Here is a 14,585-nt window from a genome sequence, read left to right as displayed (position 1 = left end):
TCTGTTAGAGTGTAAAATTGTATAATTTATTTTTAATGGCTGTACAATTGGACTCTCACAACAGTATCAGAGCGTTGGTTAGCTTACATAAAAGGCAGATGAAAATTATTTGAGAATGGTGATCCTGCCAGATTGCTACTGTGAGCTCTTTGAAGTGGGTCAATGCCGTTCAAGCCACGGTTTGGTAGTGGGATGGTGTGCAGCTGTAATGGAGGTCTTGTGTTGTTGAATAGGCCAGGAAGTCCTGAAAACATGTGGTAGTTGATTACTTCAGTGTTACAAGTAGGGAAAACAGAAAAGACAGTCATGTAACTTTATATTTCTGTACCTGTCTGGGTAGGCTTATCATTGATATGAAATAAATAAATCTTAAACAACACTGTAATACCTGCGGTGAATTCAGGATTCAGGTCATAGTCTCCGCCTAACATCCTTGGAAAAGGCAGACCTGGATTAAAAGGTCTAAAAGGACCTGTGCCTCCTGGGAACCCCCACGGTGGATCAGTGGCATCAACGTGAAATATTCGCCTTCTTGCTTCCAACTCGCTGTTTCTTCTAATCCGTTGCTCCTTGTATAGCTATGAGATATATGAATCATTAGTATGTGAAAGCCTAAATGCTAATTAAAACACTGAAATATAATTTTTTTAAAAGCTGAAATATTACCTCAAACCAATTTTTGTTCAGATTTGTGTCAGACGGTTCTGAAAAAAAAAAAAAAATAATTACAATAACAGTGTCTATATTTTAACAGCTGAAGTGTTTCATTTTACTGATTTAAAAAGAGATAACATAAAGAGTTTCTGTAATAATCAAACTTGTAAGCAGCCTCTGTGGGTCAGTCTTACTTAAATGTTTCATTACACACACACACTGTGTTATGGGAGAACTGCATCCATCCAATAAAAAACACAGCTTTTAGATCTTTTAGTGGTGAGTAACAAACAACATGCGTACTTTGTTTGAAAAAAAAAAGTTTAAAACACAAAATTAGCCAACACCTGTATACAGGTGGGTAGGGACAATGGTGACATTGAATGATACTTTATGTTTCAAATTGGAACATCACAAATGGACAGACAGACAGCACAAAAAGTGTGTGACTTCTCAAACAAGAATTTCTTACTTCCAAAATCTCTGATGTACTGAAGTCTCCACAAGTTTTTATCTTTATACACACCAGACAACTCTTGGCAAGTCTGTCCTAGACGACACAGGCTTCTGGCCCCAAGAAAGGAGAGAATTTTTAACTAAAAAACAAAAAAAACAAAAAACTGTTATATTTTTAGTCCTAGTGATGCTATAGAGCTCCTAGGCTAAGAAGAGAATATTATTTTTTTCTACATATTCTGACTTCTTAAAGAATGTAGATATACTGGTAGTAACATATACAGTAACATGTAAATATATATATATATTGAAATTCTGTGTTTAAATCATTAATGTAATAGAAACAGATGATCTTTACATCATATAGATCGCAAAGTCTGAAAAGGCTTTACTTGTTTTTTTATGCTTCTGTAACATCTTGAAATTCCCCCCCAAAAAGTTACTTTGAACAGCTGCCCTATCAAACAAAGCATTGCTAACCTTCACTGTGTATGGTAGTGCTAATAATCCCTGTCTCTCTGGAAATCCTGAAGCTGAAACATCCAATAAATCAAAATGAGAACTATGTGGCCTATTAATATTTATGTAGTATAATGCAAAGGTTCTCAAACTGTGGTCCCCAAGTCAGCAGTAGCAGGTCCACAGAACGATGAAAACAGTATACAAGTAAAAATAATTTATCTGAATAATAATCAGCTCGCCAATCTTTACAATTTAATTTGTCTATTACGTATTATTCTATGACATCATAAACCAAAGATTTGAAGAAATTCTTCTCTTGGATATTCCTGAGTGGGTGTTAAACTCGTGGGCATGGATAAACTCAGATCCCAGTCCCACATCAATCTGTTCTAATATGGGAGCAGCTTATTGAAACAGCCGTAAACGAGGAGCTTGTTCAATGTTTGAACAAGTAAACAGATTTCAATTATTTATCTTATCTGTTGGAACATGGATTTAAGGACGCTAGGAAAGAAATCCACTAGAAATTTGTGTTTGTGCAGATTTAAGGTTGCTACTTCCATAAAATCTCATTCCCATCACCCAAGTCATTACCTTTTTACAATTTTATTTTAAACAAGATTATAATCTCTATAAACAATCCTTCAATAACAGGCTTTTTAAATTTGTATCTTATTATATCTTTATAAGTAAAATTAACATAATCCCTTGAACAAGTCAATATTTAATTGACTAGTAATAATAATTATAATTATAGCTTTTTTATAGTGCTACTTTCATGCTTATAGCATGCTCAGAGCACTTTTGGTCCAATCTCAGCTGTGGACCAGTTGGGGGGAGGGGGTATCTAGGAGAAGGTTTTCCGTGCTGCTTTTAGGCGCTCATGGAACACAACTCGAGCAGAGTCAGGTGTTGAACCTCGAGCTCCCTTCATAGGTAGCCAAGTTCAGGCGTACTTAGCCTCTCGACCACACTTCCCATGCTTTGGCATAAAATGCTGTGGCAAGTGAAATCCAAGGGACTGTAATCAAGCTTAACTGTATAATCAAATTATTTGCATTTGGGATGTAAAGTTGAGTAACGTAAACCAGGCTACTGAACTGAACAGCCTCAAGTTTAAATTCCAATCTAGACTAAAAATTTATTTTTTTTAAGATTTTGTCTTAAGCTGAATTAAGTTCGGTAGGAAGCACAGAAGCCCTCTCCCAGATACACACTTCTACTCCCATGTCCACATAGGGGCTTAGACCAAAGCACTCAAACTATTCTACATGAGCTTGAAAGGTGTCCTAAAATTGCAACAATAATAATAATAGACATCTTCATGACCTAAACATTCAAAGTGCGATATCATCAGAACATTTCTCACTGAATGCTCTTAAGGAAAGACTACAATTAATAAAGATAACATTTAAGGAATCTTGATTCTGCCAGTGGCATAGAATTTGAAATCAATTTAAGAGGAATTCAAAACAGAAAGTTGGCTTTAGTAATCTGATAATTTGATATCACAAGACATATATTTTCACCTGTGATCAGTTCATTAGTCAATGGTAGACTTATAGTGTCTATAAATAGCCTAGACAATCTGTCCAGAGCTCGGTATGTTTCTGGTGCATCTGTACAGAAAAGTAACATGCTATTTATAAGCTGTTGAAAGCTTTTATAAATATCATAAATTTCATACAAAATAAACATCTTAATGTCAAGTGATGTATTTATCATTACATAAAGTGGATTAAAGTGCTTGGGCTTAAGAACCAGGGGTCCTGGGTTTGAATCTCAGTGTAGATTGGGATTTTCATTTATTTATTTTTGGGATCTTCAAGGTGCCTCTGAGTCATTCAGCTATAAAGGGTACCTGACATTAGTTGGGGAAAAGTAAAGGTGATTGGTTAGTGTGCTGGCCACATGACACCCTCGTTAACCAAGAGCCACAGAAACACATTACCTTTAAATCATCGGCCCTATAGATCACAAAGTCTAAAAGGAAAACTTAATGTTCATTTTAATTTCAAAAGAAATAACCTGCAGCACTCATTTGAAAAGGCCTTATTTGGTATCAAAAAGTCATTACCATAAATATGGAACTTAATAAACCAAGAGAAATGAATGAACATGAAAACTTAGAAGGTTGTCCTTTGTTTCTCTTTACTTAGAACATTTCTTTCAGAGATTGAAGTATCAATAAGGGTGTTGGGTTCAAAGGATGTAACAGCCAAATGTTGTGATGCCAATTAAAGATGTTAATGAAAAGTTGTTAGAGTCAAAAGATGGAAAAGCCAGTGATGATGTGATGCTGATCCAAAGATCTTGAGTTTTGTTCTGTTGGAAAGAAAACATTTTTTTTTTTACTCAGGATTTTAGATCTGACCTGAAGCCTATAAGCCAGTTTGAAATAGTTCAGATGGAATATTGAGATGATTGGTCTTTCTGCTAGCCTCAAAAGTCTTTTGGCCCCATAATTTCATTGGTACAACATGCAATCAAAATGTCTTTGTTTACTTATTTTTAAAGTTGGAACACTTAGCTTTGTAGCTTATATAATAAACGGGACCTCAAATCAGATACCACATATAATGTCCATTCACCCACCTTGTGACAATGACGTAATAAAGTCGGTAGTCTTGAGCTGCAGATGCTGTGTTTTAAAGTCTGACTCTTCCTTTGGATAAGCTAACAGAAATAAAATCAAGACCAATCATTATAGAAGGCCTCAATGCTGACCTTGGATGTCGCAACCTGTGAGCAGTAGAGACCAATAGATCATTGCCATGTTGTACAGACCAGTGACGTGGCAACGAGCAATTGGTCTACACTTCCGACAGGTTGCGACGTTGCAGACCAGTGTTAAAGCCTTCTATGATGATTTGTTTTGATAAAATACACCTTATCAGCATGTCAGTGAGATAATTTGCAAGTAAATTAGAATAATTATATACAAAATAAAAATTTAAGACCTATCAAGTATGTTACCTAGAGGCCTATTAACTTGAATCCATGTAAATCCACCTACCATGTACAACTATTGATGTGGCCATGGTGACCCCAATCATAACACAGCCTCTGACTATATCTTGTGACACAGAGTACTTGTAAGAGGAAATGTAGTAGCCTGACTTTTTGTAATTGCTTGGCATAGTTGTCATCTCTATATCCTGTCAAATTCATGGTATAAAGCAAAACAGATTCAATAGCCTGACAGATTTGTTAGCCCATGACTTAATATTGGCAAACTGAAGTATATCTAGTAATTCCTTTTCACTTCAATAAAAATTCAATCTTTTTAACAGAAGATCAAAATCCAAATCTGTCATAAACTGATCAGTGGCATTAAGGACAACAGCACCTTGACAAATCTTTTTTCATTTTCAGTTTTTTATCTATCCTGCCAGAACATTAAACCATAAGTGTAATTTGAAATTCAAGGTGAGGTGGCAGAGTGGTTAAGCGCTTGGCTTCCGAGCTTGGAGTCCTGGGTTCAAATCTCGGTGAAGACTGGGATTTTGAATTTTTAGGGTGCCCTTGAGTCCACCCAACTCTTATGGGTAGCTAACTTTAGTTGGAAAATGTAAAGGTTTGTTATTCATTGTGCTGGTCACATGACACCCTGCTCAATAACCGTTGGCCAAAGAAACTGATAACTTTAACATCATCTGCCCTTCAGATCACAAGGGTTAACTTTAATTATTTGAAATGTAAAAAAAAAAATTTTTTTTACTTTGAAAATTCTGCACCACTTTTAACGAAACAAAATATGAGGGTGGGGAGAATTATTTGGCATTTAATTTATTTTTAAAGATTCAACCCAAAAAAAATGTAGACACAAAAATAATTATGACAACCTAATCGATAGTTGACTTTTGCTAGGCAAATTAATTTTTTAAGGTCTTCTCAGATTTGCCAAAGCCAAAGTAAGAATTAATCCTTTATGGTGCAAGTTTGCATAATTTTAATATTTAGAATTAAACATAAACTACCAACAAGTTTAGTCATTTTAAATTATAAGAAAAAAATAAAAGGCTTCAAAGTATTGAAAATTGAAATATGTTAACACCATTAGCATTAAAGATATTCTTGTGATCTGACAACACCGGCTGATTCTAATAGCTGGATATATTAACAGATTTAGAATGTTAACATGGCAGTTTAAAACTTCACCAACGTCTATTTCAGCTGCAATTATATTAGCGTTATTATCTAATTGATCTTTTAAGCGTAAGTCAGATCCCACAATCGGCAATAAGCAAGTCTTAAGATGTTTACCTCATCAGGTAAGAAGCCAGACTCTAGCATGAGGGCATGAAGGACAACCCATAATGCATCAGTGGTGCATGAGCAGTTGGTTGTCGTGTACAGCTGCTCTAAGAGAACAGGCACCTGAGTTCCTGTAGATTCCTGGATCACCAATGGTTCATGTAAAAACCTAGATTTGAGTTAAAGAAAAACATATAAATTGTCTCAAAATATCTATGAGAAATATTTCACAAAGAAATAATGTTAAATAAAAAAAATATTAGTATAAATAGTAGCATTAACTTAAGACAAAAACCTAAATAAATGTAAAGAATTAATAGTATATTCAATTAGTTACCTGTTGATCTCAGAAGAATTATATTCAAATTTACATCTTTTTGCCTCTGAGGAATCCTGTTTCATTAGAGAAAAATCACACTAACAAAACTGCATTTGCTAAGTGTTAAATATTGGAATTAAAATTGGCGCATAAGTTTAGGATTAGTTTATTTTGGTTTATGTTTTATGTCATAGTGACGATGATTATAAAAAAAACAACAACTAAGGATAGATAGGAAATATTAGTTGATAGACTAGTGTCTTAGGAGGCAGTTGAGTTTTCATTGTAGAGAGCGATTGGAGTGGATGGATCTTCTTTTATTGATGCACTCAATGTTCTGAATAGCATCCAGTCTTGATCAACTCATTTCTTGTTGTCCTCCCAAGTGTTGTACTTGTTTATTCAAGCTGCTACCTCCACTTTGGCAAAGTCAACGCTCTACACAGGACACAGCAAAGGGACACAACATAACAGAAAGTCAACCTTCCAAATCTAGTCATCTAAACAGCTTTCCAAATCTTGTGATTGTCACATACTAGTTTTAGAACCACTGTGACACAAAGTGAGTTGATAGTCGTTTGACTACTCCGTGCATTTGCACAAAGTAATTTTTGGTCGATAACTGACCATGGGGTGAACACCTCAGTTGTAGAGAGAGGAGCGTTATGTATTTTCCTCTGTAATAGTGTATAACTATAAAAAGTAGTATTGATTGTGTATGCAGTGTATATTTCATTAGATTAATATGAAACAGGATGTATAATTTATGATGGCTGAAGTTGCCAATATCTATTGTAGAATATATATTATTTTATGTAATAAAAAACCATGTCTGCTGATTTCGAGTCTATTAGTGATTCTGTCGGAGAGCTCAATACGTTAGTACACTTACACACCAGCAAATCTAGTGCATGTGTGAAAGTATTTAATAAAGAAAAAAACATTATAATAGTACCAGAAGAGGTATTTACATCACACAAGAGGCAGACTAATTCAGGAGTATCTAGACAGTTACAGTGATCTAAAGGGCTTTCCAGATCAAACGAAGTAGTAAAGTTCCCCTTGCACACCTTGTGGTCTATAGGGCAGATGATGTAAAGGTCGTCTGTTTCTGTGGCCTACTGTTAACGAGGGTGTCATGTGGCCAGCACAACGACCAACCGCCTTTACTTATTCCCAACTAATGTTAAGTACCCTAAGATCTCGAAATAAAAATCCCAGTCTTCACCAAGATTCGAACCCTGGACCCCCCCGGTTCAGTTGTCAAGCACTTTACCGCTCAGCCACCGTGCTTCCCTTTTCCAGAGTAAGTGGTATACAATAATACAGAGCCCTTCAGGTCTAACGATGCTATAGACAAGGGATTTAATGTATACCAGTTTCAATGGCAGGTTTCATTGTTAAGAAATATAAATGCTGCAGCCATTGAGTTTGCTGGCTATTGAGAGCTGTTTCAGTCATGCAATGAGTTACATTGCATTTTTTCATGAAGGGATACAAGGTGAATTAGACTCTTAAAATTATGGCCTAATGCTATGTAGATTGGGTCACTGTTAGGTGTGTGTGGGGGGGGGCATATACAAATTTAAAGCATGTAAAATTTCTACTTGTACCACTGACAAACCTGTGGGAAAAGCAAGTGACCACAGCTTTGAAAAGGGGGGGGGGGCTTGATCTTAAAGTTGGTAAAATGTAAAATTATAAATATAAAAGGACTTCCTTTGCTTATAATGTAACTTTTCATTCTAGTGCTAAATTCTAGTTACTGCTAACAAAAAAAGAACCTGAATCTGTATCAGTCTGCATAACTCTTACTTTACTGTAGCTTGAAACATGGATTTAAGTAAAAGCCAAATGTACTCTAGACTCCTCTTATAGCTACAAGAAAGTGTTTTAGCTTATTCATTTGCGCTACAGTAGATATCAAGCAAAAGGATTCCTTCAGTTTATTGCTATGACATTTTCAAGCTGTTTGTTGAATAAAAAGTACATTTGGGTTAACATATTCAAAGCCATTTTCACAGTGCAATAAAGTGAGTTTTACATGAAGACTGGGAATTTTTAATTTTGGGATCTTTAGGACGCCTCTATGAGTCCACCCAGCTCTAATGGGTACCTAAGATTAGTTTGGGAAAAGTAAAGGTGGTTGGTTGCTGTGCTGGCCACATGACACCCATGTAAACAGCGAGCCAAAGAAACAGATGATCTTTACATCTGAAAGGGGAACTTACTGCATTTGGTTTGCAGCCTTCACTGATTCTTTGTCTGTTTGCTGCATACATTAATGACATTAAATTAATTGACCAATAGTAAAGCCTGCCAGATACATTACCTCAAGTTCGATATCCTCAGGGGAGCTTATGACCATTGCTGACCCTGTAACTGATGGTTCACTCAAACTAATAGACGAGGAGGATGTCACAAGTGGAACATGAGGGTCAGGGTCAACTTGACTTGAGAGAGAACTTAAGGGCTGAGGCCTGGCTCTTCTGTCCTGGTCAGTTGTCATGGCCTAAAAAACAGAGAAATAATAGAGCAAACATAAATCTCACATGCAGTAAATTGAGTTGTAATAGGATTGTAAATTAAATAAATACTTTTCTTCGTTATTGTGAGTAAAAACAAAAGTCTTAGCATTCCGTATTGAAAGAAATATATATAACATTCAACTTTTAGTTAAAGAATGTATAATAAATAATAACTGATACATATTAAAATTTTGGAGGTGTAACAGGCCAGACTTATTATACTGACAGTTACAATATATTAGTATACCACTAGTAGTTTACATTTAATTTGAATTTCACCTGAAGCAAATCTGATCCAATAATGTGCAGTAAATCACCCGAAACGATGCCAAATTCACTTAAATTTCTATTCTCATCTTCCAGAACATCACTTTTATTTAGACTCAGATGAAAAGGTCTATTAAACAAAAACAGAATAATACAATCCTGTATTAAACATATTGCTAGGAAATTCTGACTACTAATAAGTCTGGCTAGGAATAACTGAAAAGCGCTAAAGGAATTTTTTAAAAAGCTAACAATGAAAATTCCAGTGTGTATTTAGCAGTTAGTAGCTAGACTAATAACTATGTTAAAAATTCATAGACAATATTAAGTGACAGGTCTATTTTTGTGTGTGTATTTAAGGTTTTTCTATTTTTGTGTGTGTAAATTTTAATAATTGTTGTAATTTAGTCCTGCCCACTGCTATCCCTAATGGAATTGTGCCAAATTTCACATTAGTCAAGAATGTGCTGTTTAAATAAAGAATGCCCCCCACCCAAGTAACAAGAAGGAAATCACAGAATCTAAAGAAAATAGGCATCATTTGTTTCTCTTCGTCATCAATCTCTGCCAGGTAGCTTCCATACTTAGTGCAAGTGAGCTGCTCTTCTGTTGCGAGCATTAGAAGCGTCAGTTTATTTAAACAGCACCATTGGCCTTCTCTAGGAGGTTGTCGCAGTGGACTGGGAGCATGGAAGGAGCAGCCAAGTATATGGTGTGCTCATTTAAAAATCATTCTCATTCTAATTAAACCCTTGCTTCTTGGCCCCCCTCCCCCTTAAATTTAAAACAACAACTTAACAAAAATATTTTAAAAAAGACAACTTTTTATGAATAAAAACCAACCTACTTACTGATTTTCCAAATGAAACAATTGCGCAACAGATGACTGTAATTCTGAAAGTGTTATTGAAGCTGCAGATCTGTCCCCTAGATCTACTAACTGACTTTCTCTATCTAGTTTAACTTTGACTTTCATTGTAGCTGGTGTTTGAATGACCTTATAGTTTGTTTATCACATTTGCTGTAAAATGATAAAAAATAATAAAATCCTCTATTGTTTTGTAAATGTTTGTAAGATGTTTCAGTTGTTCCCTCAGAGTTGAAGATGATCTACTTCCTAGTCCAAACCTCCTGCAGGATATAAGGGGATGGCAGTGGCCAGGGTATGAGCCAAGGACCATCGACAAGTCAGAAAGACAGTCCAGCGCGCATACTGCATGACCAGGCAGCTAGTTTTAATGAATTTGTTTCTCAATAGTATACAGCTATAAAGGATTAAAAAAACAAAATAATAATAAAAGCTCAAATATTCAAACACAAACTAGCATACCAAGATCTTGTCTTCTACCACACAGGCATTCACTTTCTAAACAAAGTAGCGACCCAATTCCAAATGAGATTTGCATGATATAGCTTTGATGAAACACCTTTTCCAAAAACAGATATAACATGGAGGCCAAATAGAGGAAAGCAAAATCCAGGTAGATTTATACATTCCCCTCACAGTGATTTTTAAAGAGGGAGAGAAGGGGAAGGGTAAAAAATGTTCATTTGTTAAATGTATCATTTCTCATCTTATATAATACAGACGTTACTTCAAAAAAGAAGATGATAACGTCCTACGCGTCAAGCATTCAGTCATGCATGTTAACCAATGACTTAAATTCTGCCAAGTCGCTGGCTTTCCTGCCTAGCTCAGGCAATCCATTTCACGCTTTAATAGCACCACTGGCGGATCCAGGGGGGGGCGATAGGGGCGACCCCCCCCCCCCCCCCGGGCGGACGAATTTTAGTATAGAAGTCACACAATTTGTATACGAATTTATTACTTATGTTAATAATATATACTAATTATTTATATTTCAAACTATTTTTAGATTATTTCGCCCCCCCCTCTAGTATGTTGGTCGATTAGGTGGGGTCGGGAGGGGGCGATAGCATCAATCTGCCCCCCCCCCCAACCATAAACTTTTGAGTGGGGGGGGGCGGTCCAATTTATATGTAGAAATCACAGCTTGCCAAAAGAATCAATTAAATATCTATATGATTAAAACTTGTTATTGATATTTTAACCGATCTTTATATTATGTCGTTCCCCTGTTGTCCGATTGGTGTGTGTGTGGGGGGGGGGCGAAACCTCTACTGCCCTTCCCACCTAAACCCTTTGAGTGGGGGGGGGGGGGGGGGGGGGGGGGGCGGCCCTACTTTTATGGAGAAATCATAGTTTGTGAGCAAGATTAGTTGCATTGATATATAAATTTGATATTATGTCGCTCTCCTTCAGGTATCTTGACCGATTCGGTGGGGTAAGGGGGGGAGGCGATTGCATGTACTGCCCTCCCCGCTCTAGCCCTCTGAGTTGGGGGGGGGGGGGGCGGTCATATTTTTATGGAGGAATCATAGTTTGTGAACAAAAATAGTTGAATTTCTATATAATTGATATGTGAAACCATTTGTATATTATGTCGCACCACACTCTAATCTCAAATTTTATGATTAGTAAATATAAAAGGAAAAAGGTGGGAGGGGCGATACATGCCATCTCCTTTCCCTCCTCGGACAAAGCAATAATTTTTCTTTTTGTATTATAGTTAAGAAATTACAAAATGTAAAAAAAAAAAATCAGCCACTAATATAATTTATATATGCTATAAATTAAATTCTCGTATCGAGTGGCCCCACCCTTATTCTTTAATGCCAAATGCAATCATTAGCAGAAATTATACTAAGGATAAATCGTTTTCATTCTACCGCCCCTCCCATTTCCAGACAGAGTTTATGTAATTTCACATGAATTTATCATAATTATTTTAAGAAAGACTTTGCTTTGGAAAAGTTAGAATTCAAACAAAATTTTCAGTATAAGAGTCACGATTGAGATGAGTAGCCTTTTTTCCAACCTTTACTTAATCTAATATTTTTCTAGTTAAATTTGGGACTATAACTCACAATTTATGCTTGAATTTTATTGAATATTATTTATCGAATTTTTTTTCGGCGGCGATCCTCAAAGCCTTAATCTAAATATGTGGGGTATCTGATCCTTTCAAGGAACAAATCGGTTTTATTTGCAATGTATTAAGGGCGTATACATTCAAATTAGAATAGTTTTCAAGTACAATATTATTCAAAAGGTCCTTTTTTAATAGGATGAATAATGAGCTTTAGGTAAGGAGAATGTGTTTCTTCAGCGAAGAATGCAAGAAAACGCTTTTAGCGTCGGGGCTTCGCCCCGAAAATCATTGATGAATAGTGAGCTGTAGTTGTCAGGAGCAGGCGTTTCTGCAGTGAAAAATGCAAGAAAACGCTTTTTGGCGTCGAGGCTTCGCCCCGAACTCCACTGATTAATAATGAGCTGTAAATGTCAGGAGAATGCGTTTCTTTAGTGAAGAATGCATGAAAACGCTTTATGCGTCGGGGCTAAGCCCCGAAAATCACTGATGAATAGTGAGCTGTAGTTGTCAGGAGCAGGTGTTTCTGCAGTGAAAAATGCAAGAAAACGCTTTTTGGCGTCGAGGCTTCGCCCCAAACTCCACTGATTAATAATGAGCTGTAAATGTCAGGAGAATGCGTTTCTTTAGTGAAGAATGCATGAAAACGCTTTATGCGTCGGGGCTAAGCCCCGAAAATCACTGATGAATAGTGAGCTGTAGTTGTCAGGAGCAGGCGTTTCTGCAGTGAAAAATGCAAGAAAACGCTTTTTGGCGTCGGGGCTTCGCCCCGAACTCCACTGATGGATAAAGAGCTGTAGATGTCAGGAGAATGCGTTTCTGCAGTGAAGAATGCATGAAAATACTGAGAAATACTGCTTATTTATTCTTATATATATATATATATATGTGCTGTACGCACGTTTATGTATAGGGTTAGGGTTTACTGGGCGTTAGGGTTAGGGTTTGGAAAAAAATCGCCCCCCCCACTCCAAAGTTCTGGATCCGCCAGTGAATAGCACTGGGGAAGAAGGAGCATTTGTACAAATTTGTCCTAGCATATTGAACGAGGAATGTGCCTTTATCTTTGTGTCTTTCTGAGTATTTTATTAAATTTTGTTTTTCTATTTGAAGATTATGGTTCAGTGTTTTATGTATAATTGCTACTTTACTTTTGAGTCTTCTATCCTGGGTCCTGGAGGCTTTCTAAATTTAGTGATTTTACTAAAGGTGTTACTCTAATTCAAATGTGAATATTCATTTGTTATGAATCTCACTGCTCTATTTTGTGTCTGTTCCAGTTTCTTAAAATGTTTTCTTGAGTTGAGGGGTCCCAAACAGAGGTCTCACTCAGAGGATGCATATTCTAGATCTAGATCTATAGTCTATAATTAATATTATTGGCCTAACCAAGGTTAAATAACAATTTAGTTTTATATTTATGTTTTTATGTTATTGTTCTTATTTGATTTATATAAATAGAATTTTCTTTTATAAATTAAATCCTAATCACCTTAGCCTTAGCGAGCGGCTAACGGCTAATGCTTTATTTGATTTTTTGATAGACTCTTCACTCATCAATAATATTATATGTAGATCTAGATCTAAATAATATCATATATGGTTACGTGAGTGGGCATGGGGATTCCAATATATAGATCTATAAAATTGTACATTATATATTCAAATTGAGTAATATTTCATGAAAGTTTAGTCTAGTTTAGATTTAAGATTGGATTGGTTTTTCATTAATTATTATTATTAAATTATAAAACCTATCTAGGACTAGGTATTTTGCGTTTTTAGTCTGTGTTACTGGTTTACCATGAATAAGATAAACTTATAGACTAGTTACTAGAGTCGCAGAGTAGAGATAATCAACTAGAGTAGATATTACTTATTTATTTTATTACTTTGGGTGTTCAGATACATGAACCGGGCGACATGGTGATGTTGTTGACAAAGTTACAAATTAAGCAGATTGATCTCCCTTGACTAATCTAAATACTTATAAATATAAATAGGGCTACTATACCCCCATATCGACATTATTTTGACATTTTAATTATAATCTGTAGTCTAGATCTAATCTAATAGATCTTTTCTTTCTATTTTGTAACAATTGTTTTTTAACAGCAAAACAGTTTTATCAAAAGAAAAAGAAGAACTCCGAATAACATTTTTTCACCTAAATAACAAGGTCAATGCCCAGGGGGTTCTACTCTAAGGACTGTACCTAGCTCTGTTGTTGGTATCTTCACTTTCTTTCTTAGATTTTCACCTCTATATTTCTCTGTGCACCCATCTCCTTTAGTTTGGTGTTTTCTATTTTGTCATACAATAGTATTTTTAAGACATCTGTTGATGAAAGGCTGAACTTTTTTTTTATTATAGCCTCAGTTGTTCTCCATGTTTCGGAACCATATGGCATTCTGTAGGACCGTCTTCACATTAGAGATTTAAGATTCTTGATATAGGCCTACTATACTACATTAAAATAATGTAGAATAGGACATAATAAGTTCTTTATTTGCTTTTCCGACCTAAGGCTCAAATCAAAATCACGCAGTCTACCAATAGAGTAATAATTAGGCCTACACATAAAAACTATACGAGTAGCTGATGAGTAAGCCAGAGCAGCAAGACGTTCTGTTATCCTTTATAGTTGTAAGGTCACTCGAATCTTCTGTTCTTGGTAATAATTTGTATTTT

The 14,585-nt window shown here is 35.7% G+C and overlaps 1 protein-coding gene across 3 annotated transcripts; it reads right to left on the bottom strand.

Moving 5' to 3' along the window:
• Nucleotides 1-4: 4 nt before the first annotated feature.
• Nucleotides 5-13,876, bottom strand: LOC106080120 (F-box only protein 7-like). Of its 3 annotated transcripts, none has more exons than XM_056027069.1 (14): nt 13,787-13,876; nt 9,795-10,208; nt 8,956-9,073; nt 8,481-8,660; nt 6,167-6,222; nt 5,839-5,998; nt 4,589-4,730; nt 4,168-4,248; nt 3,102-3,191; nt 1,591-1,643; nt 1,127-1,250; nt 667-704; nt 389-578; nt 5-244 (listed from the first exon to the last, which is right to left on the bottom strand). In XM_056027069.1, exons 2-14 carry the CDS (start codon nt 9,917-9,919, stop codon nt 84-86), a joined length of 1,518 nt encoding a protein of 505 aa, XP_055883044.1. In that variant the 5' UTR covers nt 9,920-10,208; nt 13,787-13,876; the 3' UTR covers nt 5-83. The 3 variants fall into 3 exon arrangements, with proteins under 3 accessions (XP_055883044.1, XP_055883045.1, XP_013096889.2); XM_056027070.1 differs by having other exon boundaries at nt 9,795-9,964; nt 13,787-13,845; XM_013241435.2 differs by lacking the exon at nt 13,787-13,876 and having other exon boundaries at nt 9,791-9,919.
• Nucleotides 13,877-14,585: the final 709 nt, after the last annotated feature.

Source organism: Biomphalaria glabrata, chromosome 4 (genome assembly GCF_947242115.1).
Source record: "Biomphalaria glabrata chromosome 4, xgBioGlab47.1, whole genome shotgun sequence".
Lineage (NCBI taxonomy): Eukaryota > Metazoa > Mollusca > Gastropoda > Planorbidae > Biomphalaria > Biomphalaria glabrata.
This window is presented reverse-complemented; position numbering and strand designations above follow the sequence as displayed.